The following is a 25,878-nucleotide window of genomic DNA, read 5'->3' as shown; positions in this document are numbered from 1 at the left end:
TCTACCTCTTAAACCAGTAATACATTATATGTTAATTGAATTTAAATTTAAAAAATTTTTAAAAATTAAATGAAAATAAAAAGTAAATAAAACAATTGATAGAAATTTCTATTTGATTAAATAGTATCTGATTAAACTAGTTCATTTTTTTCTAAGAAGGAATATCAGAGATTGAAGAATGTCCTCTGGCTGATTCTATCCAGTTATGTATGCAGGAATAAATCTCACATTGAGACATCAAGAGCGTTACAAAATGGATTGTCTCAGGGGCATCTGGGTGGCTCAGTTGGTTAAGCATCTGCCTTTGGCTCAGGTCATGATCTTGGGGTCCTGTGATTGAGCCCCACATCAGGCTCCCTGCTCAGCGGGGAGTCTGCTTCTCCCTCTCCCTCGGTGCACCCCTCTCCCCCCACCCCCACCGGCTACTCATGCTCTCTCTCTCTCAAATAAAATCTTCAAAAAAAAACTAACAAAATGGACTGTCTCAGTTACCAAACTTTAAATTTTACTTTTTTTTCATTCATTTAAAACAAACTGGTATTTCTTACTCTAGCATGTTTATGTAAAATGTTTCTTTTTATTCTTTTTTTATAAAATACAAAACTATAAGTTTCTTTGCCTTTTAATCCTGTTGTGTAAAAACATTGTCTTTTAGAATTTATTTTTGTATTTGTAAAAGTAATATACACATGTTAAAAAATTCAGCAATATATATACAAGTCTAACTGCATAATGTTTCTATATGAATATGTACAAATGTATATATGCATCACAACTTCGTATGATTTCTTATACATAAACGTTTTAGGTTGTTTCTAGCCTTTCATGATTATAAACAATATTGGGAGAAGTATACTGGTAGGTACATCTTTGTTTACATCTGAAATATACCTGTATGATAACATATATATATATATATATATGGAATTGCTGGGTCAGAGGGATTTGAAATTTGATGTTACCATATAGTCTTTAAAAAGGGTGAAATAATGTAAACCACCAGGAAACAAGGAGTACCTGTTTCCTAGTAGTTCCTGTCCAATGCCAATAGCCAGAAGTATTTTATTAGATTTTCTGATCATTGCCATCATGGTGGTAAAAGTGGCAACTCCTGTGGTTTGCCCATTTTTCTATCAGATTGTTGGTCTTTTTCCTCTTTGTTTTATAAGAGCTCTTTTTATATTATTAAGTAATCTGTCTTTAGCCAACTGATTTAAAATGCCATTTTTATTATATACCAAACTCTGATCTATACATGGGTCTATTTCTGGACTTTGTATTCTGTTCCATTGCTCTGCTTAATGCTGCAACTGTATTAAACAGTTTTAAATACAATGTTATTATATAAATAACTTAAGGTATAGCTTAAGATTTCCTCATTAATATTCTTTCTAGAATTTTCCTGGAAACTTCTTAACATTTACTTTTTGGTGTGAACTTTGCTGGAAAGAGCCCTATATTTTTTTAAGTTACTGCTAAGTTCACAGTTGAAAAAGAATTGACACCTTTATATTTTTAGTCTTCCTAAGAATATATTCCATTTATTCGCATCAATTACTATTTCCTTTAGTGTTTTAAAGTTTTCTTTGTGTAGAACATATGTATTTCTTATGAAATTTACAGTATCCTGTATTCAACACAGTATACTCAGCACCATAGGCAGAATTTTACTACAAGAAGTTATTCCTCCTCCACTTAAAAGCCAGAGGCCTTATTTATTATAATGGCTTATAAATCCCTACATGTGTAGTCCCTTACCTCTCAAGTTATAATCTACAATCCCATCTGCTTACTATGTATGTTCTAGTCACACTGACCTTCTCATAATTCCTTGAAAATACTATGCATGTTCTCATTTCAAGGCACTTGCTCTTATCTCCCCACACCTAGAATGCTTTTCCCCAAATATCTGCATGGCTTGTTTCCTTAATTTTCTTTTGACTACATTATTGCAGTTGCTTTCTAACAAGTATACTTGCTTCTGCCCTTACCCCCAAATCCCTACAAGTCAAAAGAAAATGTTAGTTTGGACCAAAATGGTAGTAGGGGAAGAGGTGAGAAGAGATCACATTTTGGATTTATTTGACTGTATAGCTGACAGGATTTGCTGATGGATTGGATGTGAAGAGAGGAGATTAGGATGATCTAAGCCTTTATGGAAGATATGGAAGAAACTGCACGAAAAGGTTTGAAGGGAGTAAAATCGAGTTCAGTTTTGGTCATCTTAAGGTTGAGAGGGCCGTTGGACAATAGGCAGTTATATAAAGTCCAGAGTTCATGGGAAAGAACCATGTATCTTAGGATTATCAGTATATAGGTGCTATTGAAAGCCCTGAGACTAGGTGAGATCACTAGGGGAGTGCAGATAGAGAGTAATTTCCAAAACAGATCCTAATGCATTCCAACATGTAGAGGGTTGGGAGATGAGGAATTAGTAGAAGAGATTGAAAAGAATGGCCACTGACATAGGAAAAAAATCAGGATGGCTTGTTGTTTGGGAAGTCAAGTGAAGAAAGTGTTTGAAGAAGTAGGGAATGGGGTCACCTGGGTGGCTAATTTGGTTAAGCGCCCAGCTCTTGATTTCGGCTCAGGTCATGATCTCATGGGTCATGAGATTGAGCCCTACACTCAGTGGGGAGTCTGCTTGAGATTCTCTCCCTCTCCTTGCCCTCTTCTCTCTCTCTCTCTCTCAAAATAAATACATAAATCTTTAAAAAGTGGGGAATGATTCACTGTATCAAAAGCTGATAATAAGTTAAATAAGATGAAGGCTGAGAATTGACATTAGCTTAGGAACATGAGGTCATTGGTGGCCTTGACAAACAGGTTTTGTGGATGAGGGAGGATAAACATAATTGCTCAGAGTTCAGGAGAAAATGGGAAGAGAGGAATGTAAGTAGCAAGAATAGATAATTTTAGGAATTATACTTTGAAGGGGAAAACAACAGTAGCTAGAGGGGAAACTAGGGTTATTAAGGAGGATTTTTTTGTTTTCTAAAATGATAGGAAGTGTAGTATATTTGCAGTTTGAAACAGTCGAGGAGAAAAGAGAAAATTGGTATTATGCCAGAATTAGTATGGTCTGTTCTCTTTGTTGATTCTGTTATATTCATTCATTCATTATTTCTGTGGGTTTTTTCTCTCCCATTGAGCTCTAATAGTTCGTATGTCATCTGTTTCATTGTTACATTTCTTCCATGAGTCCTTTTATTTCTTCTTTGAACTCAATTTCAGAAATGCCATACTCATTGGGCACCTGGCTAGCTCAGTTAAGTGTCTGCCTTCGGCTCAGGTCATGATCTCAGGGTCCTGGGATCCCCACATCAGGCTCCCTGCTCTCTCTCTACCCTTTCCCCCTGCTCGTGCTTTCTCTCTCTCACTCTCTCAAATAAATAAAACCTTAAAAGAAATGCCATACTCATTGATTTCATGGAGAATTAATCATTTTCATCTGCTTCATGGTGCAGTCTTGACACTGTTCTTAATGTGACTTTGGGTTATAAAGTTGCTTTTTTCCCCCTTGTGACATCTTTACGCTAAAACTACTACAGTGGTTCCTTTATGATTATTGGTCATCTTTAAACTGGAAGTATTCTTGGAACAGCTATTTGCCCAACAATAAAATTGTGGGAGAGGAACCTGGATAGTGGTTGGGGAAGGCAGACAGCTTAAATTTTCCTACTTGTTTTGGAAATCTTTCTCACCACTTTTCTCTGGTGGGTTAACTTGATGAGTAAGAAGCAGAGCCTCTTATGTCACAGGTTTTTCTTGTTTGTATTGATAAACACAGCATGCACATTAAAACCCCCCCCGGGGGAACCTAACCTAAACCAATTAAATGACAATCACTGGGGGTGAGTCTTGAGCATATATGTATTTTAAAACTCCTCAGATGATCTCCGGTATAGCCAGGCTTGAGAATTACTGGTTTCGTTTTTATTTTTAGCTAAGATCAGATACTTGGCTACATACATGTACCCTGCTTCTTGCAAAAACGGCGTGTGTGGGCATTCACATTTTCCTTAATATGCCCTACCTCATCCCCACAGCCCACTCATATTTCCTATAATACTGTGCAAGGGCTTGTTAGATTTATCTTAGATCCACCATCTTTTTTTGGAGCACTTTGAAATGTACCCATTCTGCCTAATTTCTGCAATCAGGCATCTTGTATGCCTACCTTGGTCTGGTTCCATTTAAAAATAAATGTAATACACATACAGAAAAGGCATAAAATGTAAATAAACATCCATGTAACCACCATCAGGTCAAGAAATTGAACATATGCCAGGATCACAAAAGCCCTTGTGTTACCCCTTCCTAACCACAAACACTCTTTCTCCTTTTATAAAGGTAACCACTATTCTGACCAATTTGTAATCAGTTCTTTTCATTCTTCTCTTATTCAGGGTTATGGATGTTTCCTACTTTCATCAGATAAGGAGTTCTCTATTTTTTGTTTTCAGAAAGGAGAGAGGGATAGGAATGTCTTTATTCTTCCATCTTTGGAAGTAGAGGACTATTAATTTTTTTTTAAAAGATTTTATTTATTTATTTGACAGAGACACAGCAAGAGAGGGAACACAAGCAGGGGGAGTGGGAGAGGGAGAAGCAGGCTTCCATGGAGCAGGGAGCCCGACGCGGGGCTCGATCCCAGGACCCTGGGATCATGACCTGAGCCGAAGGCAGATGCTTAACAACTGAGCCACCCACGCACCCCGAGGACGATTAATTTTAAGGAATTAGAAAACCAAATATATATTTGAATCCTTTAAATGCTTTATATTACTCTCATTTTATTTTCAACTGTATAACATTTTATCTTCACTGAATTTTATTTCATTTTATTCTTACAATTATTTTATGAGCGTTTTTGCGGGGGGGGGGTGTGCGTGTGTGTTTTAACAGAGGAAATTAGAGATCATATAACTAACACCCCAGCGGCAGAGAACAGATACTGCCTGACTAGCAGTTCAGTGTATGATACCCTAGTGCAAGCTGTTAAACTGACTTGATTTATAGTTTCTTCAGTAAATGTGAAAGTATGAGATAGGAATTTTATTTTAGTTTTTAAGAGATAGGAATTTTTAACTTGCATTTCTCCTTTTAAAAAATACTTATTTGAGAGAGAAAGGAGTGAGTGGGGAGAGTGGCAGAGGGGGAAGGAGAGGGACAGGCAGACTCTGTACTGACGCCAGGCTGCATCCCACAACCCTGAGATCATGACCTGAACTGAAACTAAGTCAGCCGCTTAACAGAATGAGCCACCCAACCCAGGTGCCCCTAAACTTGCATTTCTCTTACAACAGTATGGCACCAGATATTTCAGTATAAACTAAGAATACCGATAATATATGCATTAATCACTCTTTTGGGTACCCAAGAATCTCAGTGTATATTCATGTTAATTAAATATTTTTTAGGAATATGAAGCCATCTACCTAGCAAAATTAACAATACAGATGATGTCACCACTCCAGATAGAAAGGTCATTATCTGTTCATTCTGGACCCACAGGTAAGGATTTTTTGTCATTTTGGAGAAGGTTGGAGAGAAAGATGATGGTATAAAAGGTAGAAAGCATCTTTTGCTCTTTACAAGTTATACTGAACAATTTAAATTGTTTAGAAAAGTTTGGGTAGACTATTGAATTTCACACAAGATAACTGCAAATTTTTAAAGACTACATGTATATTATATTGAGCTTCTGCTGTGTGTACACCACTGTACCTGGTTAATAGAATATATTAGCTCAAAGATCAAACTTCTCCTTGGTTTAGTTTAAGTCTTTAAGTAGTATAACTGCTGTAAAGATTAAAATAAGGGATCTGGAGAAGGGGCTCTAAGTATATTCAGGCGATCTTAATAAAAATAAGAGGTGGTTAATAAATAAAAGCATGTTTCAAATTAAGTAGGGTGACTAACGTGAGCTACCCATTTTTCTCTTGTCATCAGTATTTCAATCCCTTCTCCCTTTCTTCCTTATGTCAGAGTACTCCCTCCCCTATTTTCAAAGTTAATGATCCAAGCATGCGTTCAAAATCTTTTAACTTCTATCTTCCTTTTCTAAGACCTGCTACCCTTGTTTGTCTCTTTTTTACTGAGTCTCGTTCTATTTCAGGTCCATATTGGCCTCCTATCCAAACTCTTACTTGGTCTGTTCTAAACATTGTGGCCAGATCTATTTTCACAAAAGATAGTTCTGATGTACTTTTTCCTGTACAGAATCCTTCATTGGTTTAATTCCTAGAAGAAGACATAGAGCGTCATAGTATAAGTAAGGTGTTTCTGATCTTGGTATCTCGCAGTGTTCCTCTTTATATAGGCACTCCAGAAAACTGAACTAATGGTTTCATTTGTGTTTTTTCTCCACCAAGAATGCATAACATTCAGTGTCTCTACCCTTAAAAACTTAGTTTACATGGTTCAAGAGAAATGAAGATTAACTTAATCTTCCTCCAATCCCTAGTTATTTGAAACTCCTATAGAACTTTATTTGTACCTCCTCACTTTCTGCTTTGCATTAGTTATTTATGTCTCATACCTCTTAGGTACGGCACTTAATCTGAAATTCAGCTATAGCCTGTATTTAGCTTTATGGCTAGCATATTTTCTGCTTCATTCCATTGTCCTGATACTACCTTTATATCCTTATTTTATTAATCTTACAGTGAAACGTTAGTTTCATGTTAAAATCCACTCTCTAAATTAACATTACCATGATTTAGCACAATCTTTTGGGCATAACTTTAAGCCTGTGCCATTGTTAGGCAGATAACACAGCAAACCCTTTACCAGTTTAATTGTTCCCCTAAAGTTTTCCTCCACTGAGACTCAAATTTTTTTATTATAACTGTTGGTCATGTAGTGATAGCTTTGATTCAGTGTGAGAAATTTCTGTACTAGCAGACCCTGATGTAAAGAGTAGATAAAATCTCCTCTTTATCTCTTGCATACCATCTTTTCTCCCAGCTGTAGACTTCTTGGTAATAAAACCACAGCTTCAGTGGAAAAATATTTTTGGCAGTGTCTATGAAAGCAAAAAGATAATTATATCTACAAAATAAAATTGTACAAATATAAAATTAATCTCTTAAATTTTATGTTCTAAGTCATAGGTTTATGGTAGCTAAAGAACAAACTTGGTAACCAAACATTTAGGTACCATAATCTCTTTAACAATTCTGTTTACAAACTGTTTTAAAAGTGATTGTAATACCTAAGACATAGTTAATTCTCAAGAGGGGAAATGTATCTTGTTATGATGATAAAAGTTCGGTTATTTATATCAAAAGAATTTACTAACATTTTACTAAAAATTCAGTCATGGAATTCTCATAGTGCATATACATAGTAATGCTTTATGAAAATGAAGTTTTACTAGCTCTAACATTCTAACAAATGAGTTTAAGTTCCCATTATGTGTTATATTTGTGCAATAATTTTTAGGCAGTTTGAAGAGAACACATGAAGAAGATGATGATTTTGGAAACATGCAAGTGGCAGCTGCACAGAATGGCTGACTCGAGCAACATTAGAGAGGATGTGAATTTCTATTTGGGAAGAAGAAGATACTAGAGACAATAATAATGTAAAATGGTAAAAACACAAGTCATTTTTTTTTTTTTTTTAATTATATGTTGCTTCCAGGCGTTTCTCTGCAACTTGTTGAGCAACATTTTAAGATGTTGGACTTCTGCAATAGATGGCACTGATGGTTTTACTCCTTTCTTCTTTTTCTTTTCTTTTTTTTTTTTTTTTTACACTTTACAGTTTTATTATAAACGAAGAATTTTGGACTTGCAAAGAGGTATTATTGCAATAATGCACTTTTCATACTTGAAATTTATTTGTATGGTATAAAGTTATTACTTTAAACAAAATGCAAGTTAGGGGGGATTTGTTTATAAAATGTGGGTAATTTATAACGAGAATTTCCTAAAGTTTGCTAAAAATTCATTTTGTGTTCTATAACATTTTAAAAATAATTTTACAGTTCACTTTTATGATGGAACCTCTTACGGAAACATTAACAAATGCAGGAATCTGCCACATTTCTGTTTTAGTGTAATTCAGTAGCTTCATTACCCTTTTATTTTTTTAAACTTAATACCTTATTATCTTTGAATCATGACATAAGCTAACTCTTCTTACTTTAACATGATCCAAGTATTGCTTCCATTCCTGTTATCTTCCTAATTTGTTTATTCTATAGAAAAAAAAGTTTAATGAACAAAAGGAAGATATTTTGCTTGGTAATACCAGATACTAAAAACAAGGAGTTTTAGACTTTTGAGTCACTTTCCTTTTTTCTTTAAAAGCCAAATGTTGTGTTTGTTCTTTTTAGAGTTTGTTTAGCCCATTTTTTCTTTGTCCAAAATAGTTCTAAGTAGAATAACCAGTGTAGCACTATTTTTTTCTAAATGAAGCCCAAAAAAGAAAAGTGCCTTGCATCAGTAAAAAAATTAAAAAATAAATTTCACGACCTTTAAATTAGTATGTAGAACAGTACAAAGTTTTAAACATTTTTCTGTAATTTTTCTTTTTAACTATAAATTAGTTAAAACAGTCTGAGGTTTAAAGAAACCTCAGTAAATTATTTGGAATATGGAACATTTACTCCTTCATTTTATGTTGTCTTAATGATTCTGTGAGGTTGTTCTGGCTCAGCAGCTTTTCTTTGAAGATGCATTTATTGGGGAAAGTGGTTTGTGGGAAACTTCACTGTATTTAAAATTAAGTGTTTTAATTCTTTACATTGAGTTAATCCAAATTTCCCCCATAATTTGCATTAGCAAAGTCACTTTATGGATCCTTAATTCTCCATATTTTTATTTATAAAGATTGTTCTAAGAAAAACATTTTTGCTATTTTAAGTACTCCATGAGGAAGGAGAGGAGTGTTTTTAACTTTTTGTAGTTGATTTAGGGTAGCACAAACAAAACTCGTTTATATCTCACTTTTCTCAGTCCTCTCTTGAGGTGCTTTACTGATGGGAATGATTTCCATACGTTCCCTTGGTACCAGTAGGTACTATGCAAGATAACCCATTACACCAAGTTACTTCTTTTCTTTCTTGCCTGCATTGTAAGATAATACAGTAAGTGCTTTTTTTTATCCAGCATAACAGGAGAGTGGAAATTAAAATTGCTTTATTAATTAAGAGTTAGTTCCTGTTGACCCAGATGGTATTCCTCTTCTGATCCCTTCACCTATTTACTACCCTGAAAACAGCCTATTAATCCCATTGTGGTCTTGTATTCTGTTGTGTGATTAGGTCATTTGGTGTGGTAGTCTATAGTAGAGTCAAGATTTGCATTGTGTTCAGAAATTCCACTTGGCAGGTAACACAGCTTTCCTATATTTGGATCACTACATAGGTCAGTAGAGATCTCTCTTGCAGTCTAATAATCTATGATGCTTCTTCGTTCGGCAGAAACTCTGCTTAAAAGAATCTTCATTACAGTACATTTAGGTTTTAAAATGAGGGAGTTAAGATTTTTAAAATTAAGTTTCTTAAATACACATATCCTCTCTAGTAGTTAGGCCAAAAATACAGATTTGGTCATTTACTAATTTAAAGCTGGTAATTTTCCACTTTTTCTAACCACTGTAATTTTTATGTTGTCACTAAAGTGCCTGCCCAGCACTGTATATTAAAGACTGTCTCTTGAACACTAGGAAAAGGGACTATCATCTTCTTGAGTACAGTACTAATGGGGACAAAACATGAAGTTTATTTTTTCTTTCATGTACAAACACCCCGTTTGTTTTACCTTGGATCCATTCTTCGACCTAATGTTCAACCACTTCTGGTAGTTCTTCTAGTCTTTCTTCTGTTTGGTTCCATTTTTGGAATTCCTTTATTTCTACGGATGTTTTGTGATAGTTACCCATAATACATTTAACCAATCATGATTTATTTTCTGAATTTGAATAATGTATGAGTGATACAGCATCCAATTTTAAATACGTAATCTGGGCAAGGATTTAAACTGAAATTGCAGCAAAACAGGAAAACTGCTTTACTGTCCCACTTTAAAAGTATGAAACAAATATTGAAAATATTCAAACTGGAATGGCAGTATTCTTACCTTCTAATTTTAATTAGTTCATGTTAATTTCTTATCCATTGGGTGCTTAAACAGCGGTTAAACCTTTATTTGTCTCTGTGGTGGAAATGTTAAACCGGGATAGCTTTTGCTACCAACTCTCAACTGTTTAACTTTTAAAGCGGAATATTTGTTTTGTGGGGGGGAGTTTGTGCTTCATCTGAGTTTAGAAGTAATGTCAGAAAATGTTAAGCATGTCCTTTTTAAGAAAATATAAGGTTTCTAATTGTCTTATTACCATGGTAATTCAAGTGAATTAGAAGTATTTAACTGCAATCTTGAATTATAAAGTTGGGATGCATATATATATGTATGTATGTATGTGTGTGTGTATACACACACACACACATCGGGATCTCAACTTGATGTAAAGTAAATGAGCAGTTACCTGGCGGATTTTTTTTTAATAACTGGCTTAATCCATAATTCCATAACAAACTTAGCTTCACTTCAGTATTTACTTTATCTTTGTCCATTCAACAATGCTCCAATATGGAAATGATAGGAAATGGCTGAGAATTACTAAAGGATTTTATTTTAATTGATTAGAAAGTTTCTAGGATCTTTGAATGCTGGATTTTTTTTTGTCTTACCCATCCATGGCAGCTAAAAAAAAAAAAAAAAAAAAATCAAAATATTCAGGTTTACATGTTAGCTCTCTCATAGGGAGTTGCCATACCTCACAGTTCAAAGTGTATTCTATAGATCAGTAACATTATACTGACATGTAATTGCAATTTACTATGCAGCAAAATGATTCAAGAAAAATAACCTACAATGTCTATTTACCTTTGTATAGGCAATTGCTTAAGTTACTCTGCTTTTAACATTTGTACTTGGATAAAATGCTTATGTATGTATAGGAATGTCACAGTGCAAGATGCTGCTAGCCCAGGCACAAAGTATTAAAGTTATTTTGTGAAGACTGGTGGTTGTATTAAAACTGTTGTGCCATTATACCTCAAAAAGATTGAAATGCTCATTTATACTGTTTATGCCTCAGAACTTCTTTAGATTATTGTCTTTTAGATAAAAGTAACCCAGGATGAATGAACATTGGACGTTGAGAAGCACTTAAGAGTATCTTCCAAAAGTCTGTGGTCACACACACAAAAATATTATGATCAGTAATCCAGACAAGGCCTGAATTTTAGCTCAAGAATATTTCTGAGATTAGTTGAACATATTTGGAGTTGGAAGTGAGGGAATTCGTGTCTGAAGGAAAGGGTATATAGGTCATCCACAGAACAGCTTCTAGCCCATTAAAAAAAAAAAAACTTCTTGCTTTGACAGTACCATCTTCCCTGTCAGCCTACCTACATACTATTTTTCATCAAATCCAAGATGCGATGCTATCTATCACCACACTGTTATTTTACATACCACTAAAAGGGAAAATATTGTTGAATAAATTGTGGCAAGCCACTGATCATTAAATGCATCCTGATTTCTAAAATGTTAGTGTAAAAATAAGTGCATCTTAAGAGTCAGGGAAATACAAATAAAATATGTGAGGCATGATAAAAATCATAGCTGTCACTTCATTCTACCTTTTCAAAAGCAAATGCTTTAAAATGTGAATATATAGTTTATATATTATGAAATGTTTTATGCAGCTTTTTCTGTACTCAAGTTTACTCAATATGGCTCAGAAAATTTTAAACATACTCTGGCTAACTAAAGCTAAATATAGATCACCATTTTGCTCAATGACACAATTTTTATTACTGTACTTTATAACTCTATTTCCTGTAGGAAGGATTTAAGAGAAGACCTTAAGGACACTAAAGGGATTTATTTAAATACTAACCTTGTAGACAGTTTTACTTCAAATTGTTCAGAAATGAGAAAGATAAAGCATTTAATTTTGCCTTCTGTTACGCTTTTTTAACATGGGTTTTAATTACTAGAATGTACCTAATAAAGCTACTGTCATGCTACAGTTGTAGGACTCCTGAAATGGCAAAACTGGCTGAAAAGGCAAAAAGCAGGTTTGTTGCTTTCACTAGAGACAGATCACTTCATATGCATAGGTTGTTAGCAGGTAAGTAGTGCACCCTCTACTGGTGAAGGCTTTTTGTTGTTTTAGAAAGCCAACTGTAGCTTACTGCAAGGAGAAATCCTAAATCCAGTTGAGGTAGGTGTGAATCAGAGGGATAAAAAGTGGTTGGTCTTTATCCTCCCAGTTAATTTTACAAAGCGTACACAAAACTGAAATCTTATGAACCAGGATGTGACCTAATAGTTCAATTGAGAACTCAAGAAAAAGACATTAGAATTCTAACAAGACTTCATCGTATGAACAGGTTTAATGTAACATGGACTGCAAAAGATCAGAACAATTAATAAAATATTGAATCCTTCAACTTGAAAAAATAATTAAAATAAATAAAATCAAAACAAGGTAGTGACCAGAATAATAGTACCATGACAATCACAGTAAATAGAAAAGCTTCCATCAGCATTTTAAGGATGTAACAAATGCAGTATGATACATATTTAAATATTCCACTCAGTTTTGTCATTTATTTTTCATAAAAATGTTACTCAGAAGAAAAGCTTCAGACATCGATGATGAGAAATCAGGTTAGAAATACGTAATGTACCAAGATTTGTTAATTCACTGTTAAAAAGTACCTTATATTTGCTCTTAGGTATTTTAAACAAATGAGTAATTATATTTCACATATAAGACAGGTGGTACCTTATCTGCGTAAGAATTATATAAACTTTCAGATGTGCACTTAGATTGCTTTACTTTGAATCTTGTTACATTTTATAATTTTCATTTCTACTTTAAAAGGCTGACCAGGTTGTTTACCAATATAGAATTAGGATCAACAGATGTTGGACTGGACTACATTTAGTTACATCTTATCCAATTTCACATGATATGTGGAAAAATGATACACTCCTAAGTGGTTTTTGGTGTTTCTTTGAAACAAAATATTCATTTTATGAATGTGATAACAGCCTTATTCATGGTATGCTTTTTTTTTTTTTAACAAGCAGTACAGATAGCAGACACAGAACTCCTTACTACCTATACTCTAACTACAAAGAAATGAAGCAAACTTTAGAAAAATACAATGCAAGAAAAGATTCAAGTTAAAAATATATTCCTTTGGTTAAAAATCATCCCCTTTATAACTCATTTGTAATCTAAACTCACGGCATGTCCGACGAGCCCAAAGCAATCTTCTAAATGTCATTATGTTTATTGTATTACAATGTTTTCTTTCAGTCCAGTACTTATGGAGGTCACTGGGTTGCAGCAACAAAGTATTTTAACTCTAGGAAGAGTATCGCCTTGTTGCATTAGCTCTTTTGACAAATGTCTTTCTTAAAATATTTTTACTTTAGAAACCTCTGGCACATGTAGTTTTCTTCAGATACTGTATATCCGAACTTTTTATAGAAACCAACATTTTGTGGTAGACATTCAAGGGTAATCTTATAACAGTTCAGTTTCTTGCTTAGCAAAGTAAGGGTTGATAATAACCTGAAATTCAAAGGCGGGGGGGGAGCATAGAATAAAAATGCATTTGAGTAACTTAGTATGAATGAATAAAAATTACATAAATAACATCAAATTTATATTAGAAACAGGTTTAGAACATGACCTTTCTCACTGTATTCATTTAAATATTCAAATTTTGAGTGGAAAAGCATTTAATTCACCCAAAGCATTTTACTGTTTCAAATATACTTTATCTAGTAATCACTAGTGCATTAATAAATAGGACAATACTAAATTCACCCTAAACCCTCTTTAAAAATAGGTTTAATATTAATTTTAACACTAGAGATTGTCAATCTTTTAAAAAACATGGCCAAAATTTTAAATTTTTTTCCTAAATCTATTCAGACTACTTAGGAACAGTCAGCATTCCCACATGAAATGAGTAAATAATGGCTTTGTTCTTTATCATTTTAAAGCTAATATTTGTGAAAGCATATATCAGATTAACTCTGGATTGCTCTAATTAATAAGAAATAGAAACAAAGCAAAAAAGGATACATTTTTCAAATCCTTACAGAATCCAAACCCGGTATAAGAATGTGATTCTAGGGCGCCTGGGTGGCTCAGTTGTTTAAGCGACTGCCTTCGGCTCAGGTCATGATCCTGGAGTCCCAGGATCGAGTCCCGCATCGGGCTCCATGCTCGGCGGGGAGTCTGCTTCTCCCTCTGACCCTCCGCCCTCTCATGTGCTCTCTCTCTCTCAAATAAATAAATAAAATAAATAAAATCTTTTAAAAAAAAATGATTCTAGGGGCACTTGGGTGGCTCAGTGTGGTAAGCATCTGCCTTCAGCACAGGTCATGATCTCCTAGGATGGAGTCCCCCTTTGGGTTCCCTGCTCAGTGGGGAGTCTCCTTCTCTCTCTGCCCCTCCCCCTGCTCACTCTCTCTCAAAATCTTAAAAAAAAAAAGTGATTCTAACTGCCTTAGGGAGACAAAAAAACAGAAAAGATCTACAAAAATTTGCCCAGGGGGTTTTCTCATGTTTGCATAGACTGAAAAGTTGTATCATTTTGAAGACAGAACATCTTGGCTGAAGTTATTAAATTATAAAAGATATGACAAAATTAAGTGGACTAGAATACTAGAATCTGGTCTGTTTTGTTCACTGATGTATCCCAAATACCTTGAATAATATCTTGCACAGAGCAGGTACTTAATATTTGAGTGAATTCCTTAAAACTCAGAAGAGATGGTATTAAGAAGCTAGTTCTAGCTTATAAAATAGGCAATAAACCTATGAAGCTTGAATTTATTTTAAAAGATTTAGATAAATGCATAGAGGATTATACAGGAAAACCTATTTTAGTATATGTTTCAAAAACTTAAAAGACAGAACATTTCCTTTGTTTTTAAATATGACTGGGAGATGGGTTGATCACTTAGCCAAAGTTTGTTTCCTACTAGTAGGAGAATACTGTTACTGAAAGTAAAAGTTAATAAAAATGTTAGTCTATAAAACAGTATACTTCCAATTTCTAAACCTTTATATGATAAAACACATACTTTGTTTCTTCATTAAATTTAGTTTAAGCTACAGAGTCAGCCTAATTAGTGACACCCAAAAAGAACTTCAAACAGGAAAACATCTTTTAACAAAGAGCAAGAAACTATTACGAGAAACAGGGAAAGTATCTAACCAGGGATACTTTGTTTCTGCCTACTTACAGTTTGCCAAGCTGCTTCCCTCTGCATTCATCACTAACAACAACATCTTCTACTCTTCCTCTCTGAAAATATTTACAATGTTTAAAGGACTAGGCATGTAGTTTTGTTTTTAGCTAAATCAACAAGTGACATAATTCATAGATAAATGTTTTGTAAACGAACTTCAAAAACCAAAATGCAAGCCTTTTTTACTTATGGAGGAAATAATATAATGAATCAATTTATGACCTAATCCTGTTTTGTCTATATCCTAAATCTTCGCACCCCACTGTTTTAAAGCAGATTTCAGAATCCACATCACCAAAATGTAATCTTGGCATGTTCATACTACACCATCTTACTCCTTGCTTAATAGCAATTTCAAACATCCAAATACAATTTATTAATTTCTAGTAAACACCACCAAAACTCATACTTCACAGAATACATTCCAAGTGTTCCTATCTTATTTTCACTGGATTACCTATGTTCTCATGTGAGTCACAAGTAGTGAACGAGCATTAGAAATGTCACAATTAGAGAATACAGTTGACCCTCGAAAAACATGGGTTTGAACTGCACAGGTCCACTTTATGCAGATTTTTTTGATAAATACCATACTGTAAGTGTATTTTCCTTATGTTTTATAACATTTTCTCTAGCTTTATTATAAAAATACCATATACAATATATATAACATACAAAATATGTGTTAATCAACTGTTTATGTTGTTGGTAACACTTCCAGTAAACAGTAGGCTATTAGTAGTTTCGGGAGTCAAGTTACATGCAGATTTTTGACTGCAGGAAGTGGGGGTGGGGTCTGTCCTTAACTCCCATGTTGTTCAAGGACAATTATACTCTAAACCCTTTAACTCCTTGGAAACTGATGAGAATTTGTGTTAATCTATATACAAAGTATTGTGTAAAAAATAGCACCAGGTATTCTAATCATTACTGCCAAATTTTATGATGCTGACTTGGTTTCTCTAGGACTATACCAAATCTGACACCTTACAGAAAAATTTTTAGCAAACAATTCAGATTATTAATACATTTTCTTCCTCCTAATTTCCAGAACACAATGGGAAAATGTTACTAAGTGATTTCTGAGAGCTTTATTCAGGGCAGTACAGCTCTCATTTTACAATGAAATGCAGTGAGAAAATAGATTTGTCTAATGGAAACTCAGTCAGTTTTGCTAGAAAACACCTGTTTTATTCATAAGCATTAATGTGAACACATACCTTAGCACAGGAATGGATGAATTTATGTTCTATTATCAGAGTTGCCGTGGCAACAATTTGTCCTAAAGTCACATCTTCCACAACTGTAACATAATAGTCTCCAGATTTCTTCATGTGCTCAAAAGATTCTGTGTATTAATTGGAAGAGTATTATGTGGTAGACATTAAACTTTAGTAGGTGCCATAAAAATACTAGGATTAGCTTATTTCATTATTGAATATTTAAAGTTCTTTCATCATGGTGATTTAAGAAAATATTAATATCATTAAATATTAGTATCATTAAATATAAAATATTAATTAATATTAATGACCAAGTGATTAAAACATCACCAATCATTATCAATGGAAATATGGTCTATACATTTTAAAAGTCTGCTAGCAAAGTACAACTATTAACAGCTATTACAGGTGAACAGCACTTATAATACAGCACTTATAATACAAATAAATTGTAGATGTTGCCACTTCTGTGACTAATGAATTTTAATATCTTCATTACTTAAAGTCAAATTAACATTTACACTTGATATTTGAATAGAACAAAACTGCAAATTTTATAAGAATGTTTACATGGCTCCATTCTGTAATTTTTAGTCTTCGGGCTTCAAAATATTTTGACAAAGTAGTTTTCAGTTTTCCCTTTGTGACCTGAAGTGTTTAATGACTCCATGACTTGCTTTTTAAGAAACAGAGTCCTCAGTTTTGCTTGTTTTGAAAGCACCTTGTGAAGTAGGTGAAAAATGTCCCCATTTCTAAGTAATCATCCCAAAGTCACATAGATAGAATAGGAGCAAAGATGGAATACTTTCCTCTCAAATTGATTTTTAGTACTTAAATTGCCAAAATAATGGGCTTCTCATCTAATCTGATATGCATGCAAAGAGGAATTCAGGAATAAAAACTGAGCCTAATATTCTCACATAGTTTATTTCCATAGTCTTGTTCTAGATAGGGTTCTGGAGGGGAAAGAAGAAATAAATTCAATAAAGGAAAACAATGAGAATCAGAAAATGGTGATCTTCATCTTGGGGGAGGGTCAGATAGAGTACAAAACAAAATTACCTAGTGAAGGAAATGAAGAAATTATAGAAAACAAGAGGATAGTTAGAGCACTGGATGGAATCAGGAAGGTTCTAGTCTTTTCCTTACCAATAACTACTTGTGATCTTAAGTCATTTGACCTTTCTGGATTTCCATTCTCTCATATATATAAAAAAGGGGGGCTGAACTATAAATTCGAAGATACCAGTTGATCTTAAAATTCAATAAAAACAAATTAAATTTAGAACATAATTTCTTACCCTTTTTTATTTGGTGATGAAATTTCCATGAATAACCTAACCACATGAAAAATACTACAATATAAAACAATCTAGAGCTGCCACCTAGCTACAGTAATTATCTAAAAGTCAGGTATTTTGTAAAACATGTTAATTACTACACTTGGATTCTAGAACAGGTTAGCCACATTAAACATTTAAATAACAGCTAATTGTTGTATGAATAATTTCTAACTATTTGAACAAAAAACACAGTAGACACTGAACATAGCTCCAAATGAAAAATCTTGTTTCCCTTTATTTTTCATTCAGGAAAAGAGGCTGTAGTACTTACTCATAAATTGTTCAGGGTTGACAACTCCAGTCTCTGTCAGTTGACCTAGTACCTTAAAAAAACCTAGTTTTGAAAAACAGATTTCAAATCATGAGAAGACCAAATAAAAGATCAATCAAAAAAGCAATGTGTGAAGCTGGTGGGGTTATGGACACTTGTGTTTTCAAAACTTTATGTAATCATTTTAAAATTAATTTTATTATTTAAAAAGATTAAACTGAAACCTGTTCTTTCTATAATCACTACATAAAACAATAGGTTCTACCAATGTTTTTGCCTACATGAGATTTTTGGAATAGTGCAGACCCTTAATGATTCAAGATTTATAAAACCAGCAGGTATGTAATTTGCATTCAATTTGATGCAGGGAATGCCAGATTTCCCCAAATACATGCTTTGGTGCAAGATTATTATTATGGCCAAATATGGTAATATTTTTAAAATAAAATATATATAATATTGTTGAGACTAATTTTTAAAGATTCCTGATTAATTTCATAAATGTTAATGTGAACATTTTAGAACTTTGAGAATCTTAATTTCTACATGCTGAATAATTAGTTTGGCCAAAATTAGTTTCTTTAGATTTCTTACCAAAAAGAAAATGAAAAAGTTGCTTTTTTTATTACAAAAATGAAAAAGTTGATTTTGTATTAAATTTAAAGAAATCATTTGGAGAATTTAGACATTAAAAAAAGAAATATATGTAAACAAAACCTTTTCAACTTATCCAAGGCATATTATCTCTACCCTCATTCCCCATCCAGCTTCTTAGAGAAGATTTTTCCTTATGTGCCATATAAATGATAATTTTACCTTTATGAAAAGTCTTTTTGGATTCTTAATTAGGAAGGAGTACTGTTGTACTTTAAGTCATTTGAAATATTTCACAGTAATACCTGGTCTTAGCCATGATATATATATATTAGAATTGTCTCAGTCACTTTAAAAATTAAGTACAAAAGGGGCACCTGGCTAGCTCAGTTAGTGAAGCATGCAACTTGATCTCGGGGTCATGAGTTCGAGCTCCATATTGGGTGTAGAGCTTACTTCAAAATAAATAGAATCTTTAAAAAAAATTAAGTACAAAAAATAATTCAAAAGTCAAACATTATTTTTTAAAAATTATCAGCACCATTATGTTTCTGGAGAAAATAGAATGCCAATTACAGTTGACCCTTGAATAACACAGGATTGAACTATATGGGTCCACTTTTTTTTTCAATAAACACAGTACTGTTAATAAATGTTCTCTTCCTTATGATTTTAGTAACATTCTCTTTTCTCTAGCTTACTTTAAGAATACAGTATATAACACATATAACGTGTTAATCAACTATTTCTGTTATTGGCAAGGCTTCCAGTCAACAGTAAGCTATTAAGTGTTTGGCAAATCAAAGTTTATACACAGATTTTCAAATGCACAGGGGTCAGTGCCCCTAACCCCCATGTTGTCAAGGACCAACTGTGTAATTCTAACCAGGATTTGTAAACTGAGTCCCTACCTCTATTTAAGTCAGCAGTACAAAGGGGCCTCAAAACCAAACCTTCTCCAGGATGTGTTGGGGAAATGGCTGGAGAAAAGGTAGCTGTATTCTGGCTCCAGTCCACTTCTTTGAGTAGACTTGGGTCAAACATAGGAGTTTCATCAGGTTTCATCTTTGCAGTAAGATCTAAAATACAATTTTAAATGGTAAGGCATTTTAATATGGAATTAGGATCAGTGAGAAATTCTATTACTTAATAAAAATTAACACATACGCAAGATAACTCATTCTATCCTGAATCTCACATAAATGCCACAACCACAGATAAATAGAAAACTCACGGTGAACATCAGATAGTAAAGAAGTGACTGACTTTATAAGTTTTAAACTAAAAACCATATTTTCTAGCAAGTATTTTAAAACATTTTTCTTGGGGCACCTGGGTGGCTCAGTGGTTGAGCGACCAACTCTTGGTTTCTGCTTGGGTCATGATCTCAAGGGTCGTGAGATCGAGCTAGCATTGGGCTCTGTGCCGGGCGGAATTTGCTGGAGATTCTCTCTGACCCTCCCCACGCTGACATGCGTGCTCTAAAATAAATGAATAAAATCTTAAAACATTTTTCCTGTGGGTTGGTGCTAGCATAGCACTGTGAATAGCTGACTTAACATGAGCTTTTACTTTTTTTTTCATTACTGGATTTTATTACTGGGCTCCACAATTATTTGTTGGTCTTACCACTAAGACTTACTGGGTATGTTACTTGTTTATGTGAACCATGAACAGAAGATAATTGATGAACTGGCTTAGATTACTTACTCTCCACGTTCATTCTAATATCTGGTCTTAGCTATGACAGATTCGTATTAAAGGTATCTGTTGGATTTTATTTTCACACCAGATTTTCTAAAAATCTATAATGTAAGTTTCTCAGCTACATTTAGGCAGCTTAAGAATAGCCAGTGTTTTTCATGCTATTATAAAAGGGTCATTTTATGGTATTGTCCTCTTTTTTGAACACTCAGAAATGGGCAGATTATTAGGTGTAGTCTAATAAAAGACTAAATAACAAATATAAGGATAGAATAAAGCATAAAAATGGGAGCAGCAGCATGTCTGTGGAACAGAGTTGCTAGAACAGGGTCTTCCTAACAACTGTTACGAGACTGTAAAGCAACCCCCCCTAACTTCCATTTCTATCTCTTTACCCAGTTAAGGAAACTATTCTATTTGATACTTGCTTCTAGCGCTTCTTTGAAACAAAGAATTTAAAGATATATAGCCATAACATTACCATAAAACAAGGAAACAAATAGGAAAAATTAAAGTCCATTTAATGACAACGGTTTTCCCTATAATCCCACCCCCATTATGTTCCCTATTTCCTAAGTCACAATATGCTTAAGGGCAATCCTTAACTTTTCCTTAAAGGTCCATTCAACTCCTGCCTGTGGAACCCGACACAACCCTATAGGACACAACCCTATAGGTAATGCTTCACTGTAGTAGAGGCTTTGGGAAGGTAGCATGATGTAGTAACAGAAGTTAAAATTTGTTCAGCACTTTTGATCAATCAGGCATTGTTCAAAGAACCTTACACAATACTAATTCATTTACTTCAACAATCTCACAGGATAGGGATGATTATTAGCTCCATTTTAACAGATGAGGAAATGCAGGCAACACATGGTAAGTAACCTGCCCAAGATCACAAAATTAGTGGAGCCAGTAAACCTAAGACCGAAAAAAGCATGACCTCTGGAGTCAAAGCTGGTGTTCAAATGTCAAATGTGATTATGGCTAATGTCAACTCTGACAATCTGTTTCCTCATTTGTAAAATGGAGATGAAATTATTAGAAGGATGAAATGAATTTTATATACAGCACTTAACAGTGCCTGGCACACTGCAAGTGCTCAATGGGATATATTCTAGTTAGCAACTAATTAAAAATTCATGTTTATAAATTTTTTTAAATATTTTTCATCATTAAATTAATTCATGAGTCAGGCACTGTGCTGGGTACAGGGGCTGCAAAAAGGATGACAGGTTATATGTTTATGTTAAACTGAAACTTTCTTGGATAGAAAAGAAAGAATAAAAAAATAATCATAGTTTATTATGTAGAATACCAAAGGGCTTTTTTTTCCCCCTCAAAAATGATTCAAATATGTTATGCCATAAACACTATCCCTGGTTCTAAGACTAATAAGGAAGTAAATTGTGATGATTAACAATCATACCAAATTTAACAAGCTTACAGTCCACTTGAAACAGATTTTTTTATAGGTTAACTTTAATGCATGCATTTTACTGTTTGTCCCTGATAATTGGATCCCTGAGGCTTTTGGGTTTACGCTCATCTCAAAGATGAGATGAGTAACATCATTGTAACAACACTGTTTTTTGGGTATGCAAATAAACAGGCTAAATATTTATTTATTTATTTTTACCTTTTTTTTTTTTAAAGATTTATTTATTTTTATTTGAGAGAGAGAGAATGAGAGAGAGCGAGTACATGAGAAGGGGGAGAGTCAGAGGGAGAAGCAGACTCCCTGCCAAGCAGGGAGCCCGATGCAGGACTCGATCCCGGGACTCCAGGATCATGACCTGAGCCGAAGGCAGTCGCTTAACCAACTGAGCCACCCAGGCGCCCCCAGGCTAAATATTTATTAACAAAGTAAAACGTATATATTAAATACAGAAGCCAGAGAGTTAAAAATTTAGTTCCTCAGGGCAACACACTATTTAAACAGGTTTGATGATCATTTTATTTAACATACAGTTGTAACCATGAAATTTAAAGAAAGCTGAAAAGGGAATTTAGATGAACATTAGAACAATTTAAAGTTAACTAGATTACTTTTTCCTATGAAGATGCCCAAGTTTACAACAGAATATAGCCTAGAGAACACAAAATACAGTTAATAATTTCCAAGAGAGAAAGGGGAGAGGAGGTACACAAGAGAATTAGGATTATGAAGCCTTTAACTAATGAATTTTAAACAGTAAATACTACTGTTTTCCTATGCTTTTCTTTAATCAGATGGTCCTATTCCATGAATGATCAAAAAAATAATATTGGCTAAAATTTATGGAGTGCTTTGTATTTGTTAACTCATAAAAATACAATGAAAGGTCTATCATTATTATCCCCATTTTACAGACCAGGAAGCAGGCACAGTAATTTGCTCAAGATAACAGAGCCAATAAGGAACAGAGTTAGGATTCAAAACCAGGCAACAGAGCCAGCTTCAAGGGCACTGGACCTGTGCAGTGCTCAAGGCCCCCCACTTGGTTCTACTTTCTGCTGCCACTGTTTTGAGATTCTTAATTTTTCAACAAAGAGCCCTCCATTTGTGTTTTGCACGGGTTACCAGAGATTATGCAGCCATTCCTGCACGACTACAGATTCTATACTCTTAGTACTGAAGATGCACTAGTGAAGATAAATTCCCCACTTAATTATACAAGTTAAAAATTTAGTCAAAAGCAACACTTATAAACTGTATTTGGAAAATAAGAGTATCAGATATGTCAAAATACAAAAAACAAAGCATTCTGAATAGAAATAAGAATCCATTAACCAGGCAATTAGATTAAAATGTTTTTATGACCTATTTTACAAAACAAAGCCATACCTAAAGTTACTTTCCTTTATCTTACTCCATCCCATTAAGTAAAATTCTGCTGGTGCCCAATATGCTGAGAAAGTTAAAATAGGATGTGATTTGATACCAAATTTCAAAAGATTTTAGAAAGGAATGAAATAAATTTGGTTTACAAAAGAAATAATATTTTAGCATCTTAAGGCGCCCACGGTATTGCAAAACCAGGAAATTTCAGTAAATAGAATTGCAGTTGTTTGAGGCTAAGTATCATTATCACTGGGGTGATTGATTTTAAAAAGTAAACCCTAGGGTCACCTGGCTCAGGTCGTGATCCCAGGGTCCTAGGATCAAGCCCTGCAAGGAGCCCTGCACAGTTGGGAGTCTGCTTCTCCCTCTTCAGTTCCCCCTGCTTCTGCTCTGTCAAATAAATAAAATCTTAAAAAAAATAAAAAATAAACCCTAACCCTCCCTAAATATTTCTCCAAAACTTTTCCAATTTAACTGCCAAGTTAGCACGCATTTACAAGGCCCATACATGCCTTACAGCCCAATGAGTGCCTAGTGAATGAATAACAAATGGTGTAAGGTTACTTGAAGGTCACATTTCAGAAAATCCAAAAGAAGAAAGATTGCCAAATTGCCACAAGTGATATCACAAAAACCATACACCAAACTCACTTTTACTAGGATCATCAGGTTTTCATTCAGTTGACTATTCTTTGGACACAATTTCAACTATTCGGTTTCCCAGCTTCCACAGCACACTAAAATACAAATAGGGAGGAGGTGCTGCAGAAGCAAGCAACTGAGAGCAACAAGTAATAATAGACACTGGGAATGAAAATTTTAAAAAGCATAATCCAAGGCCAAGACTAAAGTGCTTAACATACGTTCAGAGCCACCGGGCCATCACTACATTACTTCAGTACATGATGAACGGGGGAAAGTTTGCTGTTTGAGACTTTAGGGTTTGTCTACATAGATTTCATGACAATTTGAATAATAATTTGACAAAATTTTTAATCTAAAGAACACTTTATTCGAGGATTTAACAGGCCTGGCCATATTTATTAAACTAGGCAATTATACTTGAGAATTTTAAAAAGTATTTTCTGATCGTTTATTTGATCCCTATAATCTGGCATTATTCCCAGACTACCGATTAGGAAACGAGCATATGGAGCCCCAAGGTAACACAGCAAATGAGTGAATTGGGACTAGGATCCTATCTTGCTTTCCCATCTTGAGCTCTAAAATACCATACTCAATAGACACCAATCTTTACATCATCACACCAGACAGGTAGCTCTAATTCTAAAAAATGTTAGCGAATTCTGCCTAAATAGAACCGATCTAAATGATTTCTTGAGATCCATTCTAAGATTTGTTCAGGAGTGTATAACCTAACAAAACTAATTCCATAATCGCCCATTTCAATTTTGTACGAAATTTTAAGAGTTCGGCTTACATAAACATCAGCTCCTCTTATAAGGGAAATCATAGTGTCTAGGGGTACAAGTCCCGGGAAAAGAGACAAAGGATGTCCCTCCTTCCTGCAGTGAAAGCCCCAATTAGTCAGTGCAGGATGTGATCTTCGGAGCAGGAGCATGTCCTCATGCGGCTCCCGACCGCCGTGGGGTGCACCTCGGAAAGGAACGGGTAAAAGAGGGGTCGGGGCATTTGTGCCTGTTCAAAACCAGTGGCAGCAGAGACTGAGCAACTGTCTCGATCCTCCACGGTAAAGCCTGCTGAGCGAAGAGTTAGTTTCGACCCCGGTCCCTGCTCCCGCAGCCCTGTCCAGGCGCGTGTCCGCTCAACTTGCTCGGAACCGCGCTCTACAACCACATGTGCACCGACCTGGCCAAGCTAAATGCGCGGCTCCCGGAAGAGACACCTCCCATCCGGGCCTAGCTCGCCTCGCCCGGGGGCAGCAGTCACAGTCACACCTGTTTGATAAATGTGCAGGCAGGCCCGCGACGGCCCCCAGGACACCCGGCGCGCCCCGCTCTCGCTCCCCGGCCCCCAGCCTCCCTCACCCGTGGAGGCCTCGCGGTCGGCGCTCCTCTCCAGGCCCGTCGGACTCTCACCCACCCCGCTACACAGCACCAGATCCGGATCCGGCTTCAGCGCCAGCCCCACCTCCTCCGCTACCTCCCGAGCCACGGTTGCCGTCGCGGCCGCCGCTACGCGAGCCGCGACCACGACGTGGCAGCGCCAACGCCTCCGCCCCACCCCGGGCCGCTTACGCAGGGCCGCGCGCAGGCGGGCGGAGGCGCTCCGGGGGCGGAGGGAGAGGGGCGGGCCGGGGCGGGGCCTGCGGCGGGCTCTCGCACGTGGGACGCGGCGAGGACCGCCCCCGCGGGGACTCCGCCTCCCGGCGGCGCGGGGCGGCACCTCGGCTGGCTACCTGCTGTGTTCCCCGCGGCCTCCGGCTCTCCGCTTCTCTGGAAATAACTCAGCTTAGGAGTCAGCGAAGCAGTGTAAGTGCTGATAGTGTGGGCCTCTTTCATTTTCGGAAGCCGGACGTTCGGCCTCTTACCCTCTTCGGTTGCCCCTTGTGGCCCTCTTTTAATAGTCCATTTAATTAGGACTTCGGCGATTCACTGGCAGCTGGAAGCTCCTCATCCTCAGTTTTCTG

The 25,878-nt window shown here is 35.4% G+C and overlaps 2 protein-coding genes across 5 annotated transcripts in view; one reads left to right on the top strand and one right to left on the bottom strand.

The window, feature by feature from the left end:
• STYX (serine/threonine/tyrosine interacting protein) overlaps window positions 1-11,260 on the top strand; it is a 39,501-nt gene extending 28,241 nt beyond the window's left edge. For both annotated transcript variants that reach the window (XM_044917866.1, XM_021701346.2), the window contains 2 exons: window positions 5,424-5,517; window positions 7,450-11,260. In XM_044917866.1, coding sequence (XP_044773801.1) covers window positions 5,424-5,517; window positions 7,450-7,523 — 168 coding nt within the window. In that variant the 3' untranslated portion in view covers window positions 7,524-11,260. The remainder of the gene's footprint in view (window positions 1-5,423; window positions 5,518-7,449) is intronic.
• A 1,137-nt stretch (window positions 11,261-12,397) lies between these two features.
• On the bottom strand, window positions 12,398-25,470 carry GNPNAT1 (glucosamine-phosphate N-acetyltransferase 1). 3 transcript variants are annotated; one of them, XM_021701355.1, is made up of 7 exons: window positions 25,098-25,219; window positions 23,919-24,004; window positions 19,651-19,818; window positions 18,146-18,208; window positions 16,529-16,656; window positions 15,303-15,364; window positions 12,398-13,614 (listed from the first exon to the last, which is right to left on the bottom strand). In XM_021701355.1, the coding sequence occupies exons 3-7, from the start codon at window positions 19,802-19,804 to the stop codon at window positions 13,467-13,469; spliced, it is 555 nt and encodes a 184-aa protein (XP_021557030.1). In that variant the 5' UTR covers window positions 19,805-19,818; window positions 23,919-24,004; window positions 25,098-25,219; the 3' UTR covers window positions 12,398-13,466. The 3 variants fall into 3 exon arrangements, with proteins under 3 accessions (XP_021557030.1, XP_021557031.1, XP_021557032.1); XM_021701356.1 differs by lacking the exons at window positions 23,919-24,004; window positions 25,098-25,219 and adding an exon at window positions 25,277-25,470; XM_021701357.1 differs by lacking the exons at window positions 23,919-24,004; window positions 25,098-25,219 and adding an exon at window positions 25,332-25,470.
• Window positions 25,471-25,878: the final 408 nt, after the last annotated feature.

Source organism: Neomonachus schauinslandi, chromosome 9 (assembly GCF_002201575.2).
Source record: "Neomonachus schauinslandi chromosome 9, ASM220157v2, whole genome shotgun sequence".
NCBI lineage: Eukaryota > Metazoa > Chordata > Mammalia > Carnivora > Phocidae > Neomonachus > Neomonachus schauinslandi.
This window is presented reverse-complemented; position numbering and strand designations above follow the sequence as displayed.

Bases quoted from the DNA above. Each gene is read 5' to 3' on its own strand.
- GNPNAT1 (XM_021701356.1), bottom strand. From the start codon at position 19,804: ATGAAACCTGATGAAACTCCTATGTTTGACCCAAGTCTACTCAAAGAA. The intron at 15,365-16,528 runs GTATGTGTTCAC...AAATATTTTCAG, and splicing joins TCATCCATTCCTGTGCTAAG to AGAGGAAGAGTAGAAGATGT. The intron at 13,615-15,302 runs GTAAGTAGGCAG...TTTGAATTTCAG, and splicing joins GGGAAGCAGCTTGGCAAACT to GTTATTATCAACCCTTACTT.